Here is a 27,174-nt window from a genome sequence, read left to right as displayed (position 1 = left end):
TGGCCCCCATCACCTGACAGACCCCGGTGTGTGATGTTCTCCCTGTGTCCATGTGTTCTCATCGTTCAACTCCCACTTATGAGTGAGAACATGTGGTGTTTGGTTTTCTGTTCCTGTGTTAGTTTGCTGAGAATGATGGCCTCCAGCTTCATCCATGTTCCTGCTAAGAACATGAACTCATTCTTTTTTATGGCTGCATAGCTTTCCATGGTGTATATGTGCTGCATTTTCTTTATCCAGTCTATTATTGATGGGCATTTTGGTTGGTTCCAAGTCTTTGCTATTGTGAACAGTGCTGCAATAAACATACGTGTGCATGTGTCTTTATGGTAGAATGATTTATAATTCTTTATATACCCAGTAATGGGATTGTTGGGTCAAATGGTATTTCTGGTTCATATTTTTTTTTTTTTACAAGTGGTATTCAACCATCTCCAGACACAAACCACAGGAAATTTGACAAATCAGCCTGTTTGCTATAATAAGAACACATCACTTTTTTGTTGTTGTTGTTGTTGCCATCATCCTGTGATAGTGTACTTCATGGAAAGTGTATCAGTCAGAGGGGAAACAGGGAAGTAAAATCAGCAGGACTCCATATTGAGATTTATTACAAGAAGTTGACTTACGGGTTTGTTGGGTTGGCTGAGCAAGTTCAAAATATGTAGCACTAAGTCAAGAAGGAAAGATCGTGGGCAGGCTGAGCACAGGCAGAAACATTCATTGGTAGAATTTCTTCACTCTTTTAGGGAACCTCCAGTCTTCTTTTAAGGCCTTTTATCTGTTTAAGTCTGGCTTGCCAGATTATCCAGGATAATCTCCCTTATCTAAAGTTTGTTGATCAGGGACTTGAACTACATTTGCAAAATCCCTTCAAAGCAACACTTATATTAATATTTGACTTCATAGCTGTGAACTTTACCCTACACAACTTAATACATCAAGAAAGTCATCACAGTAAGGTTAAAAACATTTTAAAAATTATTGTAAGCAAGTTCAATAAATGGTTATTTCTTACATGTATTATGATCTACTACATACTCAACACATCATCATAAAAAATCATTATGCCATTAACCTAGCAGACGTTACTGCGAATAGTGAGAGGAATTGATTACCATTATGCATTTAAAAGATGTTAAGTTAATGACATCATTTTTGCCACATATAGATATACAAATGAAGCTAATGAAGGTTAAGTTTTCTGGGCCTCATCTACAAAGACCCTTTGAGTATTAGAAATTGCTAGGAGTTTGAGAGTGTTCTAGGTGAAGAGCAGAAGCAAGGTTACAAGCAACAATCATTTCCAGGTAAGCATTTCAGGTATCTTTTTAAAAAGAGATCTCAGGAGAAAAGGACCTAACTCTAAAAATTACTAGAAATTTGTTGAAATTTATTTTATCCTAAAAAGCCACTTTTATAAATAAATTTATATTTGTAATTTTATATTCTTTTTTTCTAAAGAGAGCTCCCAAAATTATAACTTTCAGGCCCAAGAAACAGGGATCCACCCCTGCATATGTACTTTTTATAATCTGTTTGTTAACTAAAAAGAAAAAAAAATTAAAAATGAACCATCCAAGTGAGTTTGTCTCTTTCAATATCTTACAAAGACTTATCAGTTATTGGGTTAATGGTCTTGAAACCCAGTCAGTTACAATGAAAATTTGTCATCTAGTTGAGAGACAAATCTCAGTAAAACAGAATTTATTTCAGAAGTAACATTCTGGCTTTTACAATATATCTCAGAAGGGCTCAAAGGCGTCAGAATCGCTTGTGCTTCTAAAGTGCTAATCTGCAGTCATATGGGACAGGACCAGCTGTTGATGTACAGATATCCACATTATCTCATATCACTGGTATTAGGCAAATAGAAAGTATTGTCTTTCATTTTATCTCTGCTTAATACTAGTTCCAGATTTATTCATTTTCATCTTATTGCTTAAAAAAACATATTCACAGAATTCAAATATTAGAACATACAAAAAATTATTCATTGAGAAGTTTCCCTCCCTCCTATGATGATGTTCGGTATTGTTCCCCCTGTCATCTATTTCTTGCAGCCGCTATTACAAGTTTCTGTGTAAACTTTTAGGGTTTCTATATGTATTTATGATTTTGAACATGATCCCTGCTTTCTTTGGCAAGTATGTCAGTCAAGGGTGAAACTTCTTTCATTTGTCTAATATATTTTTTCCATTCTTTTATTAATAAATTCCTGAATCATTTTATTTCAGATGTGTTGTTTCACTTTTAATCCATTTTTTAAAAATCATTTTTTTAAAAAAATTGGGAAATAGGGTATCTGTATATTTATATATTAAGCACTTTGTTTCTCAGACTGTTTTATGCTATTTATATATTTTTAAATTTTTCACTGCATCTGCAGCTTTTTATTTGTTTATGTTTGTGTGTATGTTTATTCTAGTGGTTAACATTATAATCATAGGAATTATGTAATTCCTCTAGTTCTTCATTTCTCTTAGACACTGTTAGATCTATGCTCAGTGATGATAGAATAAACTTGTTTTCTCATTCTCCTGCCTCCCTTCTACCACACAATTTCATTCCATAACATGATTTTCTTTATGCTTACTTTTATTTTGTTAAATTTGCCTATGCTATTAGTTGATTTTTCAGTTTTCAATGTTATTCTTTGTCTCTGATTTATCATAAACAAGATTTCTTTCTCCTTTATCCTCATAATTTTTGTCAATTGTATCATTCATACATTGTCAGGCACATGGACTTTACCTTCTATTTTTGTCATCCTTAACTCCACATTGTTTTAATTTTACTTCTACACTTAAATATATTCAGTGATCACCACCAAGTTATTTTTTTCAAAAATTTCTCAGTCATTTCTCAGTTTAGCTTTTTTTTTTTTTTTTTTCTTTTTTCTTTTTTTTAAGATAGAGTCTCCTTCTGTCGCCCAGACTGGAGTGCAGTGGCACAATCTTGGCTCACTGCAACCTCTGCCTCACAGGTTCACACCATTATCCTGCCTCAGCCTCCCAAGTAGCTGGGACCACAGGTGCCCGCCACCACGCCCGGCGAGTTTTTTTGTTTTTTTTTTGTATTTGTTAGAGACCGGGTTTTACTGTGTTAGCCAGGATGGTCTGCATCTCCTGACCTCTTGATCCACCTGCCTCAGCCTCCCAAAGTGCTGGGATTACAGGCGTGAGTCACCGTGCCCGGACTCAGTTTAGCTTTTTGAAATTTCCTCAAAGAGGACTCTGCGGAACAATGATCCCTAAATTTCTTACATATTGACACCATTGATAGTTTTTGGATTTGAAGAACAACTTGAATGTATGTAATATTCTTAGCTCACATATTCTTTCCCTGATTATCTTGTAGGCACTGCTCTACTCTTTTCTGGTGTTGGTCATTCCTATAAAATATCTAATGCAAGATACTTTCCTCCTTTTTAGGTCACTTGATTATTTTGTATAGTGGCCAGAGGATTTCCTCTTTATCTTTAAAGTCTAATAACATTACTGGGATATGACTTGGTTTTGAGTATTCTAAGTCAATTATTCCTCGTGCACAATGTGTCCTTTCGACATGTGTCAGATTGACTTTTATTTGAAGAAACCTTTATTAAATGATGCCTTTAAATATTTGTTATATTTTGGTTTTCTTTCTTAAGTACTGATACGGTTTGGCTGTGTTCCCATTCGAATCTCAATTTGAATTGTATCTCCCAGAATTCCCACGTGCTGTAGGAGGGACCTCGGGGGAGGTAATTGAATCATGGGGGCCAGTCTTTCTGGTGCTATTCTCGTGATAGTGAATAACTTTGATGAGATCTGATGGGTTTATCAAAGGTTTCCACTTTTGTTTCTTCCTCATTTCTGTCTTGTTGCTGCCATATAAGAAGTGCTTTTTGCCTTCTGCCATGATTCTGAGACCTCCCCAGCCACGTGAAACTGTAAGTCCAATTAAAGCTTTTTTTGTTCCCATTTTCGGGTACGTCTTTATCAGCAGTGTGAAGGCGAACTAATATAAGTACCTACTCTAATTATATGTTTGTAGATCTATTTATTTGTGTGTCTTCAACATTTATTATTTTTCTAATTCATTCTTTTTATAATTTTCCTTTTATTATATATTTTTTCTCATTTCTATATTCTAGGTTTCCTACTGTATTCCAGGAACTCTGTTTTCCCTGGTGATTTTTTTGCCTCTATTTCTGAGTTTTGCTACCTCATATTTAATCATTTCCTCTCGTGTCTTCATCTCTTCCCTGAGTTTTTTCACTTCTGCTCTGTGATCTTCCTTCATGGAGGCAACTGCTGTTTTTTAATTTTTAAAATTTAATTTTGTCAAAATGCTTGGTAACAATGTTTGTGCAAGATTTTTCTGGTGGTAACTCATGTATTGATTAGTTTTGCTGCTCTTTTTTCAATTTGATTGGTTTTAGTTTTTCCTTATATAAGTTTGTGTTCATGCTGTGTTAGTTTTAAAAGTTTCCTCTTTTAATTAATTAGCTTTAATGAGGTGGATTTTTTTTTTTTTTAACTTGAAATACGTGGTAAATCCTTGAGTAAGAGCCTGGGATGTGAGAACAGGGTATCCTTCAGGTTTTACATCCCATGGGGACAGAGTGCTTTAGCGAAAAATGACTCATGTGTGTGATACAGGTAGCCCTACCTCATCTATTTCACCGATCCAAACCAGGTCCCAGAGAGCTTCTGCTTCCAGCTACCTTCACCTCTTTTTAGCATCCATGTATATAAGGAATAAAGCATTTGTATTTCCTGGTGAGCCTGTCACTCACAGTGACTATCTTTTTCCCAGCACATGCTAAGATGCTGCTGCTGGCCTTCTTATACTCTCTATACTTTTCACTTTTTCTTGAGCAACTTTTGTCCTGTCTCAGCTGTTTTGCTTCTTTATATTTTGTGAGCTGTAGATTACATCTGCCTTTGAGTTTTGTTAAAGTACAATTTATTTGCAAAGTTATTATCTCTCATTTTCTTGGTTGCTTTTATATGATTTCCATGAGTAGAAGAGGGAAGATCTTGACTTCTGTAGCCAAGGTCTACATATACTTCCTATATACAGTATAATGTATAATGGAAGGGGAAAGTTTTTGTTTTATTTTGTGTTTAATCCAAATATATAAAGATGCCACTATACTGTAAAGTAATTCGATGTTTACTTTTTAAACTTCATATTTTTTGGTTGGTGTTTAAAAAGTTCCTAGGTCCAGCTCCAACTTTATTCCACTTTACTGTCTTTCACATATTTTATGCTTCTTTTAAATTGTACTGAATTATTTAGAGTTATTCCAATAGTAGTTATTATTTTTCCATTCTGTTTGTTTGTTTGTTTGTTTATTTATTTTTGAGACAGAGTCTCGCTCTGTTGCTTAGGCTGGAGTGTGATAGTGTGATCTCAGCTTACCGCAACCTCTGCCACTGGGGTTCAAGCGATTCTCCTACCTCAGTCTCTCAAGTAGCCGGGATTACAGCCACCTGACACCACCCCTGGCTAATTGTTTGTATTTTTAGTAGAGATGAGGTTTCACTAAGTTGGCCAGACGGGGCTTGAACTCCCAACCTCAGGCGATTCACCTGCCTTGGTCTCCCAAAGTGCTGGGATTACAGGCATGAGCCACCATGCCCGGGCTATTTTTCCATTCTTTATTCACCATTTTTTCTCTAGTTGACACTTCCTATCCAACCCTTGCCAATTCTTCCCCACCTCCATGTTTCTTATTATCAATTAAAATCCTATCTGGAATTCAAGACCTACCTCAAATAAGTACCTAATTCTTAAAGCTTTTTAAAAAATCTTTATATATTGTTATAATATCTCTTACATATTTATACACAATTTGCATTGCTTATATTCTCTTGGAATGATATCTTATTGTATATGATATTTTGGTTATTTGGTTACTGCTTCTAGTTTCCACCAATTGGAAGAAAGGTCATGACTTAGTCGTATTTGTGCCTCATTTATGTCTGAGCATAGAACATTGTGTATAATAGACATTCAATAAGCATTTGTTTAAATAATAAAATTATGCAAAATGCCAAAATAATTTTCTAGAATGCATGGCGCAGTTTCTTCCTACTTCTCACTGATGCACAATATAACCACTCATGGAAATAATTTGGTTCTTTTTTTTCCTAAAACTGCAACCCCTATGGATGTGATTGTAGATGCACTTCTTTATTCATGCAGACAGTAAAACTGTGTTTTGATTATTTTAATTGTCTTATTTCAATACAGAATAATTTTTTCTTGGCTCTTTATGTCTTGATAGCTGTTAAGCAGATTAAAAAACAAAAACAGAAAACACAAACTTCTATAATCCTCTACCCTTAGAATGGTGGATTTCTATTAAGATATATGCATTAAAAGAACAAACTCTACTAAAATTTAACTTTTAGATGTAAATTGAAGTAAACAGAATAGCAGAAGCTTAGAGAAAATTTCCCCAAATACACTCTGTGTTTTACAAAGATTGTTAGAAAAAGCAAAATTTGAGAATTTTCTTCCCACTATTTCATTTAAATAGGTCTCTTAACAAATATAATTTACTTTTAATTTTCCTCATCATTTTGTAGCTTTGAAAGCTGTATTTGATGAGAAAAACCTGTTTCCCAAGGAAATTCTGGATCATGAACGAAAAGCCAAGCAATTATGCCAAGAAAAAAGTTGTGAAGTGAAGAAAAATAAGAAGTAATTATAATAGAAAAAACTTCATCGTCACGTAAAGTACATATATAAAATGCAGAAAAAACATCAAGAATTCTGCCTTTTATTTTATATTTGAACTTCAGGAAGTTTTGTCTTCATGGGATAATTTAGTACTGCTCTTATCCATCGTCTTTCAATTTCTCTGTATTCTTAATAAAATAAATATTGAACTAAAGTTGGAGCATCATCTTGGTATTTATTCTCAAGAATTTTTATATAAAAAATTTACGATTCCAGAACAAAGTTCTAACCAGTTGCCCTTCTGGTTGTTCCTATAGACAAATATTTTTGATCAATTTTCATTGTAAAACCTGCATTGAAATATATGAAAAGTACTGATACAATAAATATCTACAAATGTGAATAAGAAAACTGTTTCCACTTTTTTACACTTTCTAGTGCTTTTTAAATAATTCTCATAATGGTAATCAGACCTTGTCAATAGCACCACTTCTTGTTAGTTCCTACTGGCTTTTATTCATTCTATAAGCTTATTGGGAAATTACTGCATATGATCTACTTCAATAGTTCATTATACTGTACTTTAAAATTGAATGTCTGCACATTGTGCACATGTACCCTAGAACTTAAAGTATAATAAAAAAAATTGAATATCATAGCACATCAAAGAGGTAATAGTCTTGAAAAAAAATCAAAGGGCCTGGGGTTATATAAATGACCCACTTTATGTGGAAAGTCAAGTGGGAAATATTTGGTTCTGCAACTTACTGCCTCTGTTTGTTGACCCGTTTTTATTTATAAATATAATCATGTTCCAGGCAACTAATATTATTATTCTGCTTTATTTATTGTGTCCTATAGAAAGAATTGGTAAATTCATTTACATAACTATAATGACTTACTGTATATTTATATTTTAAAGAGTCCTTTCAAAACAAGCTGTAGTCTAAGAAGAATTTTTCAATAATACATGTAGTAAAGGAAAATAATTTGCAATATGTAGGGGACCACTTGGTATAGCAACTGCAAATGTCCGTTGTGTTTAAACCACACAATAATCATATGAATATATTAGCTTAGAGCTAAAATATGAGATATGAATCTATTAGGAGAGAGCTCAATTATCAATGGCAGAGTTGAGATCGGAGCCCAGGTCTGTTTTACTCCCAAACCGTGGTATTTTTCATTTATCATTTGGTTCACTTGCTTCTTAATAGTATAAAGTCATTGGAATGAATTCTAACAATAGACTTTCCAGCACCAGTGGAACAAATATTTTTGTTTGGTGGAGAAGGCAGTGACGGAAAGATTTTCAGAAGACAGCTGCCTATTCTAACTACATTGAAGTGCATTCTGAGTTAGGCATTACGACTGCTATTCATATCACCTTCCCTCCTCATGGAATGAAAATTACATACAGGAAAGACTGTAGGAGAAAAGTATATTTGTCTCTGTGTGTGTGTGCATGTATGTTTGTTTGTCTGTTGGGTGGTGTGATGATGTAGGAGAGTGTCCTTGTTTTAGAAAAATATAATAGAATGTTTACGTATGATAGAAATTATGTTTTCAGCTTGCTATAAAATGATTCAGAAAATACTAATCATATGTATATATAAAATGTATATATATACACACACAGGTAACACATATACATATCTATATTTACATCTGTTTGTTGATTGGGAGGATAGATATATAGATGAAACACACACATGCAGTAGATGCTAACAATTGGGGAAACAGGAGGAGGTGGAGATGGAGATAGCAGTTCTTTGAACTATATCTGCAACTTTTATGTAAATTTGAAAGTATTTCAAGGTAAATTTTTTTTAAAATATGAAAAGTTGTTTTTGGACAAAAAGATTATTTGAGATGTTCAAGCAGACACTGGGTAACTGTCTCAAAAGGAATATTGCAAAGACTTCTTGCACTGGGTAGGAGGTTTGATTGGATAATCCATCATTTCAAACTCAGAGCATATGATTTATGAATCATAGGTTGGTGATAGTACAATGGAGTGAAATCTGAGCCAATTCCCAGAAATTTAATGGAATGTTAAGACGTTATAGAAGTAGAATGCGGGTACCAAATAATTTGCAAAGGCTCTTTTCCCCACTGATCCAGCCATCCCTCATGTAAGTCTTGAAGGCATGTACGAGAGACTATTTTAGGTACCAGATATTCACATATAAATAGAATGCACCTTTTCTACCCTCAGCGTTCTGAAGTGAAGCTGTATAAAACGTAGTGGTTTATTAAACCAACACTGAATGAGCCCACTGGCATAAGTTGGAAATTCATCATTTGGCATATTTTTTTTCTGGCATAATTTGGACATTCTTTTGCTCAACATATGTTACTTTTTACCCTTGAAGATAGCTTTGTTTGATGTGATAGCCTGAGATAGTGCGGTTCATATAGACAGACCTTCTTTCTATAGCCTACTACATGTGCATAGTATTATGCTGTAACTCTAATTCCACCCTTAATTGACATCAGGGCTGCTTCTGTAAAAGGAATTAAGAAGAGTTGTCTCATAAATATATTCAATGAGAAGGGAACTTTTAAAGGTATGAGAGTTTCTTTTAATGTAACTGTTTCTAATAATTTGGAGAAAAAACACAAAAAGAAGAAAAAAGACAATATCTTTTTTATATGTCTTACTCTTCTTTTGTAACTCACAGCATCTAATTTTCTAGGCAGGTAGCAGGATCTCACCTATCAACTCTTAACAGAACTGAAGGCATTATAAGCTGTTTCTCAAATTAACATTCAGATTCAATTACTTATGATCCATTTTTCTATGGTAAAAGGAATTGGTCACATTAAAATAGGATATGTCATAATCTTCAACAGGCTACCTTGTTTGTATTACTTATATTTACACTAAACATAATTTAACCTTTTCTTTTGACAGAACATTTTCCTATTATCACTCAAAATTTAGGAACAATCTTGACCAAGAAAAATTGCCTGAAATGAGTCCTTGCTTAAATGGAAGAATTAACTTTTAAGTTCTTTACTGTTGAGGGCATTTGCTTATATATTTTTAAAGTTTGGAATTAAGTGCATTTTTACTTGAAAAAACTATAAAAAGATAAGAAAAATGATGAGATAATAACTGTAACCCCTTGTGTGGTTTTTATATCTATTCCCAGGTTTATACTTTACAGTGGGACAGTAATGGCAATCAACCTTATACTAAGACACCTTGGCTTGTATTAATGAATAATTCCCCCCACCCCCTGATTTTCTAGGAGCAAAACAGGATTGCAGAAAGAAGAGGTTTGGGAAAATATTTTAAAAATTTGTGCAATATTTTATGGAAAATTGTATTGTCTTCATTGTCTATTAAAAGAGTATAAACCAGGGAGAATAAATTTATGGCTATTGCTTTTTACTCCTCAAGAGACAGGAAAATGAACATTCTGCCTGAACTGCTCTAATATAAGGTCCTTGCAGAACAATTTCATTAAATGGTCTTAGTAGGACAGAGTGATGGTCTCTGCCATTGGTAGGAAAAGTAATGGCCTATTTCTGGATAAATCACATTGTGATCTGAGCAGTGTACAGACATAATAATGTGGTAGCCAAGGGTACTGGTGATGTATGTTTGCTGGTGTCAGTAAATGGGTAGAAAAGCATTGATTGAATGATAGTCTTGACATTCAGACTTAATATTTATGTATTGCAGTGTGAAGCAAGTAGAATGATAGTATTCTTGTGTTGCACAACTCTTTTTGGAAAATTATCTCTGTGTTAACTTAAAGCTACACCAGAGTATGCTTATGTTAGAGTAGGAAATATTAGAATAAAACTCAAGATCTAGAAAATATTTGGAGATGCCTATATGGGAAATCAAAAATTTTAGTTGATTAGTAGATTATGGCCTGCAATGATCTACTCTCAGGCCTATTTTAAGTTATAGTCATGTTAGGACACGGAAAGATGTTAACAGGGTCCTCCGTGAAATAATGCGAGTGTAGATAGCTTTAAATGGAACTCATTTTATTAGTTAATTTATTAGTTAATAAAATGAGTTCCATTTAAAGCTATCTACACTCGCTTTATTTCTTTTACACGAGTTTATCAGCAATAGTATTAAATTTGGGAATCAACAGATATTTGTTTAATTAAAACTGGACTAATTTGTTTCTCTTCTCAAAGGCCATGGATAAATAATACAATGTGCTTAATATCTGATTGCCATTGAGGTGATTGATTTGAACTACAAAAGTGAGATGAAACCCATTAAATTATGCATTTTTTATTAATGACTTTTTATTAATGACCTTTTTGCAAAGAAAATCGTGTAGAGTTTTAAAAGTATATAAAGGTAACACCAATTTTTATCATTAAATTACCTACGGCTAATAGTATTATCCTGATATATTTTGGCAAATCCATTATCTTTTTTGCTGGCCTTTTTGTTCATAATAAAGAACATATTTCTTCAATATCCAGTCTTTTTCTTAAGAATTCAAATGCACCTTATATCCACAGGAAAATCCTCTGACTATTGTATAATTTGACAAATTGTTGAGAACTCTGTACATGCAGTAGTAATTTGTCTCTGTATTCCGGACTTGATTTAGCTTTATTCTTTTTCTCATAGGCATTCTGAAATATTTATGACGAAGTGCATTGGTAATCTGATGTGGGAGTCCTGTGAGAAACAAAAAGAACTAATTACTAGCAAATTTACAACCACCAGCACATCCTTTCAAATTCTGTGCAACTTTTAAAAGAAGTAAAATAATGGATAAAATATTAATATGAACTTAATAATTTAAAAAATTCTATAATTGTTTTATTTCTCAATTCTTGCACATTTCATCAGTTGATCATTAACCTGATCATGTTAGTTCTGAATTCAAATGTAGTGAACACCTGCTTTGGTTCTAGAGTAATTAATCAAGCAATGTTCAAGATAAGTGGAGTTGGCCTTGATTGCTCAGGTGTTTATGTACAAGAGTTTTCCTGCAAGCATATTTTAGTTGTAACATTCCGGTGAATAATCAGAAGCCAATTTGGGGTAAGTACCTTAGAAATAAATAGCTTTTGAATAAGTATATATGAAATAACATTGTGTATGAGTGTTTAGTAAAGTAAGGAATGGCATTTCAATTTGCTTTGGTGTAAAAATCATTTGAATTTGTTTAATTAACATATCGCTTTTATTCTCCTTAAATGATTTCACTACAAATCAGAAGACCCAGTTCTTATAGGACTATTCATCAGGTTGTTTAGTTCAGCAGTACTTTGTGCTTTCTGATAAGATATGATCCAAAACCCAATGAGGCAAGTGAATTTTTAAAACAGATATTTGTCTGAGGTTATAATTTATTAAGTGCTTAGAAATTTTCTAGAAAAAATGGATGCTCAAATAATACAAATTTAATTATTAAGATTATTAATAATATTGAGAAGGAAACTCTAATACTGAGATTCTACCGCAAAGAAAAAGTTACATTTTTAATAATACTGTTCATTATTCTAATATAAACCAAATATATAAAGCTATATCTAATGTATTTCCACTTGATAACTTAAAAGTACTAATAACATTTTGACTGAGTATCTACAAGCACATATTTTGATCAGAAGTCTTCTGAGAAATTGAATATATTAGAAGATAATGATACATAGACATTTATTTTGCATGTAAAACTTCTCTTACTCACTGGTTTTTAACTATTATTGCACTGTCATTTACAAGCTTGTATGCTAAATTAATCCCTAATGAAACATTTGCTTGATATTAATAGCATATGTCTACATCTAAAGTTTACCAACACATTTTCTAACAATTGCCTTGGATTGTTTTTTGAGATTTTTGTCTTTTGCAAATGTATGTCTAAACAAATACAATTTAACAAAATACATTGAAAGATAATTTGAAATATCTAAATAATAACTCCATAGTTTAGTTTGGAAGAATATTTGACTATTAGTAATCTTTATATATAAATACAGTTGTTCTTAGGGACTCCTACCCATTTGTGGGTCATGGTGGCCCCCTTAATGATCTGCAAAACACTCTAGAAATATAAGTCTCTACTTAAGGCTGACAACACACTATTCTGAAGACTTTCATCTTTACCACTAATTAATGGTTACTTTCTGGTAACTTAATGATGGATACGTTTTTAAGGGGTACTAACATGTGTTATTTATAAGGTAAAATTATTGTTACTAAAATTTATGAGGCCTTGGAGTCAGCATTCTACCAAATATGTGGTAATATTGCAAAACTAATTCTGCTTGAGGTATAATCAAATGGTTGAATTTCCTGCAATTTTAGTGGAGAGCACTTTAATAGGGTATTATTAATCTTGTGAATTGTTTATGGTTTTCAATTGCTGCTACTCTTATGTTTGTTAGAATTTTTGTCAATTCTTTGATATTGTATTTCATTTATTTATATTTTTTCTTTTACAATTTCAACTTTTATTACAGATTAAAAGGTACATGTGCAGGTTTGCTACATGGGTATATGGCCTGACACTAAGGTATAAATGATCTCATCACCCAGGTAGTGAGCATAGTACTGTATCGTATCATTTATATTTGATTGCCATTTTGTCTCAAACTTTGCAGGTTTTCTGCATTGCATTTTTCTTCTTTTGGAAAAGCAGGAAGAGGGCTTTGGGTTATTTTGTCCTAAGAAATAAAGAGTGAGGAAAATTGTAAAAAGTTAGCCCGATTACTCAGTTATTTTAGAATACATTAGTTTTCTAATATTATAGGTCTAAAATCACACTGGAGTAAGTCTGTCTTTATTCCATTTCTCCTCGTGATGTAGAGTAGACTGCACAGAAGGTTTACCTGATGTCAGAGTTACAGTTATCCCACTTAAAAAGCATGAGAAAAGATAGAAAAAACTGTTGTATAACTATTTGGAGATTCCATTGCCATTGATAACATTCCAACACTGCAGTGTATTTTTTGATTTTTGTTACAAAGCTACAAGTAAATTTTCTACTGGTTCTTGAAGATATATAAGAAATACCATTAGCACTTGAACCATTTTTTTCTAAACAGATGATACTTAGAAATCTAATTGTATAGAGTTCACTCGTGCTAGTAAGTTCTATTAAGATGGAAAGCTACAATAGGTAGAAAGTTTTCTGTTGAGCTCTCTATGGAAAACTCTATTTTGAAAATGAATACATTTTGATTTAAACGATACAGAGGAGTCAAAATGGACACAATCTTGTTGTGGAGTCTCCTATTGCTGTTTTTTGGAAGTCAAGCCTCAAGACGCTCAGCTCAAAAAAATACCGAATTTGCAGTGGATCTTTATCAAGAGCTTTCCTTATCTCATAAGAACAACATTATATTTTCACCCCTTGGAATAACTTTGGTTCTTGAGATGGTACAACTGGGAGCCAAAGGAAAAGCAGAGCAGCAGATAAGACAAACTTTAAGACAACAGGAAACCTCAGCTGGTGAGACCCTTACATCTCCTTACTTATACTGGATAAGATAAGGACACATTCATTTTTTAATATTAGAAGTTCAGGATAAAAAAATTTTAATAAGTGAAAATGTAATGAAAAGTAGAAAATTGTAATAAAATGGAGAATTGTAAATATAATTTTCATTTGTTTAGAATTATTTCCTCTAAAAAGTTACAAAAATTATTGAGAAATTGACATCTGTGTAAATGTAAGATTAAGTATATATTTGTACATTTTCTTCTGGTTTGTTTTAGCCAGTTTTAATTACTTGAGATTATATTGGGCGTGCATATGTGTGTGTATGTACTTAGTCATAAAATACACATCTATATACATACATATTATTTCACTATCACTATGTTGTGATCATTTTCCCATGTCATAGAACTGATTCAAAATACAATTTTAATTACTGTATCTTATTAGAAATACCATTACTTATTTAGCCTTTCTTCAGTAGGTTGTCTCCAACATTTCTTTTTTAAAAAATGCACCTTATCTGTAACAAGACCAAGAAAAAACATTAATTTCTTCATTTTAAGAGGCTGTTAGTAGTTTTAAAAGGAAAATGGGGAAAAAAAGGATTTAAATCATCAGAGGTCTTTGTGCTTGTGAATGCTGGTTGTTTTGTTGGAGTCTCCTCATGGTCTGTCTGGGATAGTGTCTATCCCTCTTACTGGGATACTGTGCTTTTGTGCCGGCATCCCATTTGAAAGAATTGTTGCTCGGCTGGCGTGGTGGCTCACACCTGTAATCTCGGCACTTTGGGAGGCTGATGCGGTGGATCACTTGAGGTCAGGAATTCGAGACCAGGTTGGCCAATGTGGTGAAACCTCATCTCTACTAGAAATGCAAAAATTTGCAGGGCATGGTGGCATGTGCCTATAGTCTCAGCTACTCAAGAGACTGAGGCTGGAGAAGTGCTTCAAACCAGGAGGTAGAAGTTGCAGTGAGCTGAGATCGTGCCACTGCACTCCAGCCAGGCAACACAACAGACTCCATCTCAAAAAAAAAAAAAAAAAAGTTGTTGCTCATCTCCTTAGCTATCTCATCCTCTCAGTTTCTGTAGTTGTTTTAATTTTCAGCTTTTGGATTACTCTGAGATACTGTGTTTTAAATATAGATTTTTGATTTGGGAATTTAGTTGCTACAACTATAATTTCAGTATATTTTTTCTTGTCACAGAGTAGCTGTATTTATAAATTTGCTTTCCTGAAAATACTATTTACAAGATTGTATTTGCTTCATTTTAAATAAAGACAATTTTATACAGAAAAGAAGTTGGTGATAGTGAAGTGAATTGTAAGAATTTTTCTTTGCAAATAGTGCATACTGAAGTCAATGTATTCCAGATTTAACTTGATTAATTTCAGCAAATCCCACTACACCACTCCCAGAAATGTTTAAATCGCATGCTATAGCTTTGAAAAAGTAATACAATATTTGTGAAGATACATAAATTAGAGTCTGTGGAAACTAAATGACTTTAAATGGATACATCATATAGAGAAACACAGAAGTTTTAACAAGTGTGAATTGTGAATGTGAAAAAGTAATAATAATAATGCATTGTCAAAAATATAGATAGCATATCAGCCACTGTTTCATGCGCTTAATGTATATTCTCTCATTTAATATTTATAGTTAGTTTGTTAGGCAAACAACCTTCTAATAAACCTCAGAAAATTGAGACAAAGAAAGGTTAAATAATTTGCTCAGCGCTAATTCCTAAAATAATTCAGTGACAATTAAGAATATAAGAGCAATATATTCTCATTAATACATTAATAAGAATATGAATTATTATATATTATGTAACACTCTCAGTGTCCTCAGGTCTTCTTCTTTACTTCATTGTCAAAACATCTGCTCTGAATTTACCACCTCCGTTTTGCTGAACATCTGTTAATACTCCCTTTTACTTTACCTCTGTTAGTGCTGATGACGAATGAAAGGCAAAATTGAAGGTGCTTCTTTTTTCCACAGGGTTTTGAAAAGAGAACGGGACATGAATTCCTGTCCCAGTTCTGCAACTAAATGACCTTGTGATTTGGCACAAGTAATGTCACTTGTGAAGCTTCTTAATCTCTCTGGGCCTCAGATTCCTCACTGTAAAAAGAAAAGTTGAGGTTAGGTAATTTATTTGGACCTTCTGGCTGAAATAATCTATAATTCTATGACTGCCTTTGTTTTCATCTTTGGATCTCCCATATGCACACAAAATTGGCTTTTAGACTTTTACTAGCAGAAGAGAACATGCACTGAATTTTAGAACATTTTCTGGAGGTCTGGTACAATCAAATCAAGAGCCACATTCACCCATGACCTGTGGGTTATCCATGGCTCTATTTTAGAAAATGAAATAAACTTGTTCTCATTACTTATTAGGAGATATATATACACACACACACACACATATACATATATACACATACATACACATATATATGTATACATATGTGTATGTATACATTCTTTTTTGATCTGTGCTAAAAATGTCATTAATCTAGAAACCAAATAAAATTTATAGGGCAGATAATGTTATATTCTTCTCCAAACTTGTACTGCTTGGTGACGTTTTTTTCATTGACTTCTGAGTTCAACGATTTATCAAAGGGCAGCTGTTTGTCACCTAGACTTAGACCTTAAGTACATGACATGTACTGTTTGCTTTGACAAATGATTTGGAACTACTTTTTCTCCCCTTATTTTTTTTTATTCCTTTAAAAATGTTCATGTATTTCAGATTTCTGAAAATTAGTTTCAGATTCTGTCACTTCATTTCTGACCTTAATTAATTCTTTTGAAATCGCTCTCATGTCTTTACTCAGAAAGGCTTTTCTGGAGCCGCCTAGCGATGGAGATATTTGTTTCAGGCTTCAAATAGCAATAAATGGTTACATCTGAAATCATTACATAAATCACAAAATGGCTTAACTTTCTTCTCTTCCTAATGTAAGGAATTTCAGGGTTATAAAGAATTATTGAAATTCTTCAGATCTAATCATATGGAAGCAAGTTTTTTTAATATCTGAAATTGTTTATACCTGTGTCTATATACTAGTTAACAGAGAATCTTGGAGTTTGAAATATAATGTAATATACTTCATAAAGCCTCCTGTGAGATTGTGAGAATGCCAGGCCAAAAAGGCAAGTAGGGACTGAAATGTAGTCTCTACCCAGCTGGACAAGATGAGAGGCCATGGAGCTGCCCAGCCCCCAGAGAGGGAACTATTTTTATTTGCACAAAGATGCCCTATGGGCTGCTAGCTTTCTGATTTTAAAAAAATGTATTTACACAAGCATAGGTACACACACACACATCCTCCTTATTTCCAATAGAAATCTAGTAGTAAATCCCTCTTAGTAATACCCAGTTTTCTTGAATAAAGATTAATTGAATATATCAACTTCTACGTTATGAAAAGTGGCATTTGCAGTATTTAACTGAAAATATAATGAAGGCCCTGAAAGAACCTGTTTGAAATAGAGTTACAAGACTTAATGATTGAGTTCTAAGATTAAGCCAGAAGGAAATGAAAACTGTCAGTACACTTTGGCAATGAACAGGAAGCTATTGAACCAAATATCAGGGTAGACTTCTCTCATAGGCATATATAGCTTCCGGACAACGCGGCAGTCAGAACAGTCCAAAAATAAACAATAGGCCTAAAGTGATTATTTCAGTTGACTCTGACTGACTTATTTTGGCTAGTGGTTAGAGTGAAAATGGTTAAAGATTTTTATGGTTGATGTCGACAGCCAAAGTATATAAATTCATGAATTGTAGAAATAGGCAATTCTGATTCTTACACATCTCTAGAGATGATTACAGAGGTTGCCTTGTAAATTTTAAAACCTGTCCAGGTGCAGTTGCTTATAAGAGAACAATTTTTTTCTTCAGCTGAAATAAAAGTAATATTGAAAAGGATTGCTCATCACTGTCATATCCCCATCAGCATTCGTTAGCATTCCCTTTTCATAGGAATCACATGCTCACGTTATGCAAAGAATAAGATTCTAAACATAAACTTCAACAACTAAAAATGAGCTAAATGTGACTATCAAGAGGGACTTCCCTTCAGCTTCTATAAATGCATGTTCTTGTTTTTGACAAATTTCAAATTTACATGGACATTCTTTTTTTCCATATAAAAGATGATTTCTCTACAAAATGCATATTCTACAGGAGATACATCCTTAAAATATTTATATTAACTTTGAAGGGATTGTTAGTTATACCTAAGGGTGCAAAAAATGGTGATATGAATCAGAGTGCTTAGATAGCAAAGCTGAAAATCTGTTGTTTTTAATGTTGTTCAATATGCCAATGTATATTAAAATTATTTTCTAGGGGAAGAATTTTTTGTACTGAAGTCATTTTTCTCTGCCATCTCAGAGAAAAAACAGGAATTTACATTTAATCTTGCCAATGCCCTCTACCTTCAAGAAGGATTCACTGTGAAAGAACAGTATCTCCATGGCAACAAGGAATTTTTTCAGAGTGCTATAAAACTGGTGGATTTTCAAGATGCAAAGGCTTGTGCAGAGATGATAAGTACCTGGGTAGAAAGAAAAACAGATGGTAAAGTTTCCCATTTTTCTAAAATTATTATTTGCCATTGTATTCATGGTTTTTAATATCCTAAAGTAAAGAATGGCTGAATATTTTCCTACTGCACTATGGATCAGAGAAATCAAATGTCCTATTTCATTTCATTGTTATTTAAATTAATATTAAATTATAAAACTGGAAAGAAATTGTAAGCTGCTTTGAAAAGTATACTGATTCTTTTATTTTATTTTTAGAGATACTTGCTTATAGACTTTTTAATGAAATAATTTTAATAATAATTTTTGTTAAAACCTAGATTTTTCAGGTATAAAAGCAGAAATAATCTCTTTGGCTAGGTAGAAGTTAAATCTGTCAATCTCAAATGGCTTCTTTCCCACAGATGTTGAAAACGATTAACACATTTTAGTTGAATGTGTTAATATTTAATAATAAATGTTAATAGTTCTATCATAAACATGGTAGTCTAAACTTTAAAGGCAAGCTAGCAAAAATTTCATAGTTTACTACAGAGGAATATAGTAAATTTAAATTCATACAAATCTCAGTTGAAATCTTGGAAAGTTATAAGCTATGCTCCATTTAAAATGAAGATATTATTAAAACATTTCAGAATTCTTTGGAATTTTAATAATAATGTATGTGAAGTGACAAGCATATACCAAGCCCTCAATTAATAGTACTTTGTTTCTTTATTTAATCAGCTATGAAAACTGTTGTTATAAGACATATGCCTTATAGGAAGCCTTATATGGGGAAGCATAAGTTGAAAGTGTGAGATAAGTGTGGTGAGTCATGTTCACAGCTGTGGGAAATGAGGACATCACTAGACAGCTCCATGGCACCCAGTCATGCCTATTTCTCATAACTTGGAAAAACTCACTGGACATAGAAGTAGGAGATCAGTTATTTGGAGGAAAATAATCATGCTAGTAACCTCCATTCTCTTCCCTTTCCAATGGTCAGTGGACGCAGCTGTCAGAGTGGCAAGTTTGGGTGTACCATTAACTTACTTATGATTACTGACATGTTAGAAGACCTTGAAATAGACAGAATAATAACAGTAAATATGGAAGAAGAAATATCTTTATTCTTTATGTCTGACATACAATGGATACAAATGATCTTACTGAAGAGAGTCTACGTATATCTAAGTTTGCCTAAAACAGTCTCATATTTCTAATTTCGTAGTGAAATTCCATTTGCACCTGTTTCTTCATGAAATATTTAACAGCAATCCTGTTTATTCTCAAATTTACCATATTTAGATGATAACATGCCCTATCCAAAACTGATCTGCAAAAGACACTTTTGCTTTAATTCTATTCAAAGCGATTCCACTGAATCACTATTGCACATTTCTTCTTACCTCCTCCTCCACCCACTTCCTAGGAAAAATTAAAGACATGTTTTCAGGGGAAGAATTTGGCCCTCTGACTCGGCTTGTCCTGGTGAATGCTATTTATTTCAAAGGAGATTGGAAACAGAAATTCAGAAAAGAGGACACACAGCTGATAAATTTTACTAAGAAAAATGGTTCAACTGTCAAAATTCCAATGATGAAGGCTCTTCTGAGAACAAAATATGGTAATGTGAGAAACCACAGTTCCTAAGCATAGTCTTGAGAATTGCCAAGTATATTTGATATTTTATTTTGTCTATTCCAGGTTATTTTTCTGAATCTTCTGTGAACTACCAAGTTTTAGAATTGTCTTATAAAGGTGATGAATTTAGCTTAATTACCATACTTCCTGCAGAAGGTATGGATATAGAAGAAGTGGAAAAACTAATTACTGCTCAGCAAATCCTAAAATGGCTCTCTGAGATGCAAGAAGAGGAAGTGGAAATAAGCCTCCCTAGGTTGGTGATGTTATTTTATTATACAAGTTCTTACGTTTCCACTTACGTAGGATTTTGAGCAGTCAGCTGAAAGGTAGCAAATACCTGAAAAGTCTATTGACGCAAATGAAAATACAAATGCATTTGGAAATTTTACTCTACTTTTGGATACTAAAGCAGGGCTTACCTGTGCTAGCATTGCTTTACTGTGAGAAGAACTGAATTTAAGGGCTTAGTTTTCTCTGAAAAAGATAAGTATATGTCTTAAAATTAGAATGTTGGGATTAGAAGGAATTATTGTCTTTTTATTATGCTAATTTATCTTTCTCCACTTTTTTCCTGATTAGAATTTTTAATATTTATCTCTTATTAAGAAAAAATAATTATAATGGTGTGTTTTATACAATTGAAAGATATGTCATATCACTTTGACAGATAGTGCTCTAATCATTGAATTATAAACAGAATCCTATAGTCAATTTTAGGTAGTTAGTACAAAATGGAAATTGCAAAGAGTTATCTCAGGAGGCAGTAATTATGAACTAATTTTTTAACATCATGCGTCTAAGGGACAGGAGAAAATTCAAAGAGAAAGTTGTGCCCAAATGACTCAATTCACACTCTACCCAAGCTTTTAAAAAGAGATTTATGTCCAATAGGTTATATACTGTCGTTTTATTTCTAAATTTTCTTTCAGACTCATCAATCCCTAATTATTTTGTGCTCCCCTGTTTCTGGCCATTGGTCTCTTAAACCTCTTGGTTTTTACTTCCTTTTCCACTAAGCCAGGATCTAGTCATTAGTTATTTCAATCATAGTCTCATTAACATTTTTAATGTTTTTGCCTCCTTGTCTTTATCCCTTTCCTAATTCTCTTCTCAATTATCCTCAATTCTGAGTACACTCAAGAAGCCACTCCTGGCCAGGCATGGTGGCTTATGACCATAATCCCAGCACTTTGGGAGGCTGAGGCGGGCAGATCATCTGAGGTCAGGATTTTGAGACCAGACTGGCCAATGTGGTGAAATTCTGTCTTTACTAAAAATATAAAAATTAGCTGGGCATGGTGGTGGGTGCCTGTAATCCCAGCTACTTGGGAGGCTGAGGCAGGAGAATCAGTTGAACATGGAGGTTCGCAGTGAAAGCCGCTCCTGTTCTTCAACTACTGCAACTACTGCAACTGTTGATTTTGTTGGAGCAAAAACCTGGAAAGGAGTAACTTCTGGCCTCACCAAGACTAGAGCTCAGCACTCCTTGCTTACTCTTGAGAACTTTCTTTACTCCTATCCACACCATACCAGGACATTACTTCTCTCCTTCACTTACTACTCTAGGTTGATTTCTCTTACTTCCATCAAGTGTGCCAGTCTCCTATATCCTAAAGAAAACCTATTATCAGGTAAACTTTCTCCTCTTTATTTATAGAAGTCATCTCAAATTTTATGTAAATCTTTATTATTCTTTACCTTCTTTGATATTGTGGAGAAAGAAGTATCCTCTACTTCTCATCCTATCTCTGGGATCTTGATCAAAGTATTATTAAGCATCCTTTTTTTTCTAGAAAAGCTTTCTTCCTTTAGTCCCCAGGACACTACTGATTTATTTCTTTCTCTCTTTCTGGAAATTTTCCTTGTTCCTTGACTGACTTTTATTTTGTTTCTGTTCCCAAACAAAAATTTTATCAGTTTCATCTTCAGAATTTTCCTCTTCTTACTCTCTCTGAGAAATATTATTTATCCCCTGTTATTCTGGTTTTTAAAATCTGAATCTCTAACCCCAACTTCTCTTTCATTTCCCAGCCATTTGAATATCTCTACTTGACATTATTCTTTTTTTCAAAGAATTTTTTTAGCACCTACTGTGCCAAACACTGGAGTTTAATGGTGTGTATGACAGATTGTTTACCTTCTAATAATGAAATAATATTTTTTGAAATTAAATTGTTTATTTTCAAATTTGCCTCTCTTAGCTTTGAAATGATCACTTTCTTGGAGACAAAAACAAAATTACTGAGTTTGAAAACTGTCTGTGACATGTACCGCCAGTGGGGTCTCAGGAGAGTCACTTGACCATTTTGAGTTGCGGTTTTATCCATTTAAAATGTGGATAATGATACTGATTGCCAGATTTTTCAGTCTAAGTAATAATGCATAAGCCCCAACCTCAATTGACAAGAAGAAATACAAGCTGTCACCAGAATTTCCTTTGACAGCATTTTTAGGAATCCTTAGAGGCAAGTTTCACAGTCCAAAAATCTGTCCAAGCTGCCACAGTGTAGACAACTTCGAACTGTTTGGCCTTATTCTCGGCATCTCCACTCCAGGGCCACACTTCCCATACAACTACTCCCACAGTGTAGACAACTTTGAACTGTTTGGCCCTGTTCTCAGCATCTCCACACAGGGCCACACTCCACACTTCCCATACAACTACTCTCACAGTGTAGACACAGACTTCTCTCTTAATTCTTCCAAGCACAGCTGTTATGGGTTGAGTTGCATCCCCCCACCCAGTAACTCAGAATGCTGCCTTATTTGGAGGTTTTTACAGAGTAATGAAAGTGAAGTCATTAGGCCGGGCTGTAATCCAACATGACTGGTGTCATCTAAAAAGGAAAATTTAGACGGAGATATACATGGAGGGAAGATGGTGTGAAGAGACACAGGGGAAAAAATGGTCATCTACAAATCAACGAGAGGCATAGAACAAATTCTTCACTTACAGCCTTCTGAAGAATCCAATACCGCTGACATCTTGATTTTAGACCTCTAGCCTCTGCAAGTGTGAGACAATCTATTTGTGATTTAAGATACCCAGTTTGTGGTACTTTGTTATGGCAGCTCTAGCAAACTAATACAAGAAGAACGACTTCAATGTTTAAGCAAATTTTACTGAAATCTTGGTGATAGTGAAAGGGGCTTACAACATAGAAAGCAATTTAAAACCAGGTACCAATCATGACAGTTCCTTGAGTGTAGACTATTTCTTGTACCAAAGAGTCCCCTTCTGTCCGTTGTTATATTTAGCCTACCATTGCAACGGTACTAGCACCCACCTTCACCCAAAAGAGTTATCTTTACACTTCCCTCCTATTCAGCATTCAGAGTCCTTCACCATTTCCCCGTATAAAGAGAAAGTGACCCAGATTTTCTTCCATGCTTTCTAAGGCCAGTTTCCCAGTTGTGACAAGAATCTATAGTTGCCAGGTGTGGTGGCTTATGCCTGTAATCCCAGCACTTTGGGAGGCCAAGGCAGGAGGATCTCTTGAGCTCAGGAGTGCAAGACCAGCAGGAACAATAAAGAAAGACCCTGTCTTTAGAAAAAAAAAAAAAAAAAAAAATCAGTTGGACATGGTGGTGTGTGCCTGTAGTCCCAGCTATTGTGGAGGATAAGGCAGGAGGATCACTTGAGCCCATGAGTTTGAGGCTTCAGTGAGCTGTGATCCTGCCACTGCACTCCAGCCTGGGCAGCAAAGCAAGACCCTATCTCAAAAAAAAAAAAAAAAAAAAATCTATAGCAGAGATTTCAGTGAAAACAATGTTTTCATATCATATAAAATAGCTTATGCCCTCGTCATCTCAAACTCCATCTCCCTCCCACTGGTTCTGCTTGCAAAATGAAAAAGCCCATTGTATTGCTTTCCCCAAACAAAAGAACAATTTGCCTTAAAACCTGAATTTGAATCTTCATTTATATAGAAACAGAAACAATAGTTGGCAGTTGTATCCCCCTTTTCCATACAAATTCCAGCCACCAATGATATTTAAAAACTTGGCAGTTTCAGTTACAGTATCTCATTACATACTTCTATTCATAGCACAAAGTCTGGCAACTAGAAGGTGCTAAATAAATGACAGCTTTATTTTATTTTTTTCTTTGTTAAGAAGATCACTGCCTAGTCAGTACCAAACTAGAAACAATGTCTTCTCTGAATTCTCTGACTCCACTCCTTTCTCTTCTGTGTGGCAGGCCCTTCTCTGTGGTGTCTGACCAGTAACTTCCCATTAATCCTCCATGGTTTCCCTTGAAGTTATTGCTTCCATGTAGATATACTCAAATATGCCTAGTTAGAGTGAACCATTCCTTACCTACATTTCTAGAACATTTCAGGAAAATTTACATCATAGCACTTGTTACACGGCATTTTTATTTCTTGCTCACATTCCTGTCTGTCCTATTAAAATGTGATTTCTGGGACAGCAGGTTAGATCTCGTTCATTTTAGTTTCTGTTGTTCCTAGCATGCTTCATGGTATATAGTATGTGCTAAATGAGTATTACTGAGTTAAAGTACACAAATAATTTCAAGGAAAGAAATTCTATATTATTTCTCTTTATTTAATTTTAAATATCTTCAAAACCAGAATTCAACTTTCCAGTCACTCTAATTTATTCTCTTTGAGGACCCTGAATGAAGCTTCCCCCGCTTTCCATACATATGGCATCATGAAAAACAGGACATTAGACATTTACTTCAAAACTTCTCTCTAGAGAAGGAAAAGTGAGATTTTTTTTCTAAATTCAGAGGACAGAAATTTGTTATTGTTTAATCACATTAATACAGAATTACATGTAAAATGTGTTCATTTTTTACTAAATTAATGTCTTCTGATTTGTTAAAGGAACAATTTGCTTATGTATTTAATTCATTAACAATTTTAACTTATCAGAACACGTTTATGAATTAAGTTTCCTGAGCACTAAAATCATGGACTAAAAATTCTGAAATACATTTCTCCCAAAAGGAACAATTTCCTCACAACAGAAGAATACCTGTTGAAAATATGTGTTTGGTAGAGAAGAGAGAAAACAATGTAGGCTCAATCAATGTTTGCGGTAGACTGGCAGATTTATATTTTATTACTGAATACTGTGGTTCTTTTACATCTGAATAAATGTGTAATGGCTTTCAAACTGATAACTAAATATTTTGATAAAATTGGAACAGCTTAGTCAACTACATTAATTCCTAGAGCTGCTATAACAGCACAACGCAATAGAGTAGGTGGCTTAGAACAACAAAAATTTATTCTCTCACAGTCTGGAGGCTAAATGTCAAAATCAAGGTGTCAGCACAACAGGCTGTCACTGAGACTGTTAGGAGAATCCTTCTTTGCCTCTTCCTACCTTCTGATAGTGGCTGGAAGTCCTTGGTGTTTCTCTACTTATAGATAAATCACTCCAATTATTTCTTCTGTTGTCATGTAGCCATCTGTCTTTGTGTGGTGTTCTCATATCTGAGGATACCAATCATATTGGATTAAGGCCCATTCCTATTTCCAAATAAGGTGACATTAAAAGATACTGGGGGTTAGGGCTTCAACACATGAATTTGGGAAAGGGGGTATGCACAATTCAACCCATAACACCAACTGTAATAAAATCTATATTGTTGTAAAACAAAATAGCTCTTTGGTAGCAAAGTTTAGTACATGCCAAGAGAACAACAACAACAACAACAACAAAAAACCAACCCATAAGAATGCTTATATTTAAGCTACAGTAGAAAGGAGCATGTGAATGGCTATTTATAGTTACTGCTTAAGAAATACTTCCCCTTCCCCTCTATTGTGTATAACTAGTTTAGAATCGAGGCCAATAAGATATCTAAAAATACTCGAGTGCTTTCCATTATTTATTATCTGTAATATACTAGATACATAATTTTGCACATCATCCTGCAATTGAATGTCAGCTAAAATAATTATATTACTTTGTCTAAATGTAGTATGAGATCCTTTAAAAATTTTAGTAATAAAGCTTCCTTTGGTTGAAGAGTCTAAAACAAAATTGCTATACGCCAGATTCTCTCTGTAGAAGAAACATTCTGAAAATATAGTTTAAAAATTGTGTGTATGGGCAAAAATGATAGTTTAATACATTTAAGGTAAATAAACACATAACTTTTAGCTTTGTGAAGTGTTAGCATTTATATTTTAATAGTAAATGTTGTGATTTTTATCATCTGACTTGGTTATTCTCCCATTTCACAGATAAGAAAGCTGAGACACTGAGAAGATAAATTGATTGCCATTCAATGAGTATTGACAGGGAAGGATTAGCTCTCATGTCTGTTGGGTCACAGCCTTATTAGTTTGTCACAGCCTTATTAGTTTGATAATTATTAGAAAGTGTATTTCCTGTTCAAAAACATTGATTGGGATTCTACTGTGGGCAAGAGGCTGGGATAGATGTAAAGCATTAGGTTCTCTACTGATAAGATGGTTACCACCTATTGATAAAATGGAATAGTACTAGATTTGTGCAAGAAATTCACTAAGATGACCCAGCGCGGTGGCTCACGGCTGTAATCCCAGAACTTTGGGAGGCCAAGGCTGGCAGATCACGAGGTCAGGAGATGGAGACCATCCTGGCTAACACGGTGAAACCCCATCTCTACTAACAAAAAACAAACAAAACAAACAAACAAACAAACAAACAAAACCAAAAAATTAGCCAGGCCTGGTGGCGGGCGCCTGTAGTCCCAGCTACTCCGGAGGCTGAGGCGGGAGAATGGCGTGAACCCGGGAGGCGGAGCTTGCAGTGAGCCGAGATCATGCCACTGCACTCCAGCCAGGGCGACTGAGCAAGACTCCTTCTCAAAAAAAAGAAGAAAAAAAAA

The 27,174-nt window shown here is 33.9% G+C and overlaps 2 protein-coding genes across 2 annotated transcripts in view; both read left to right on the top strand.

Annotated features, from left to right (window-relative positions):
- Positions 1-6,892, top strand: part of WDR49 (WD repeat domain 49) — a 181,871-nt gene extending 174,979 nt beyond the window's left edge. Inside the window, exon 19 of the mRNA XM_011998220.1 lies at positions 6,585-6,892. Within this exon, the coding sequence (XP_011853610.1) occupies positions 6,585-6,703 (119 nt within the window). The 3' untranslated portion in view covers positions 6,704-6,892. The remainder of the gene's footprint in view (positions 1-6,584) is intronic.
- SERPINI2 (serpin peptidase inhibitor, clade I (pancpin), member 2) overlaps positions 6,637-27,174 on the top strand; it is a 36,535-nt gene continuing 15,997 nt past the window's right edge. The window contains exons 1-8 of the mRNA XM_011998221.1: positions 6,637-6,735; positions 9,178-9,248; positions 11,584-11,713; positions 11,889-11,979; positions 13,873-14,129; positions 18,496-18,726; positions 20,107-20,301; positions 20,382-20,574. Of these exons, the coding sequence (XP_011853611.1) occupies positions 11,960-11,979; positions 13,873-14,129; positions 18,496-18,726; positions 20,107-20,301; positions 20,382-20,574 (896 nt within the window). The 5' untranslated portion in view covers positions 6,637-6,735; positions 9,178-9,248; positions 11,584-11,713; positions 11,889-11,959. The remainder of the gene's footprint in view (positions 6,736-9,177; positions 9,249-11,583; positions 11,714-11,888; positions 11,980-13,872; positions 14,130-18,495; positions 18,727-20,106; positions 20,302-20,381; positions 20,575-27,174) is intronic.

This window comes from Mandrillus leucophaeus, unplaced genomic scaffold, assembly GCF_000951045.1.
Source record: "Mandrillus leucophaeus isolate KB7577 unplaced genomic scaffold, Mleu.le_1.0 Scaffold561, whole genome shotgun sequence".
NCBI classification, from domain to species: domain Eukaryota; kingdom Metazoa; phylum Chordata; class Mammalia; order Primates; family Cercopithecidae; genus Mandrillus; species Mandrillus leucophaeus.
The sequence above is the reverse complement of the archived record's forward strand: the minus strand, read 5'-3'. Positions and strand labels throughout refer to the sequence as shown.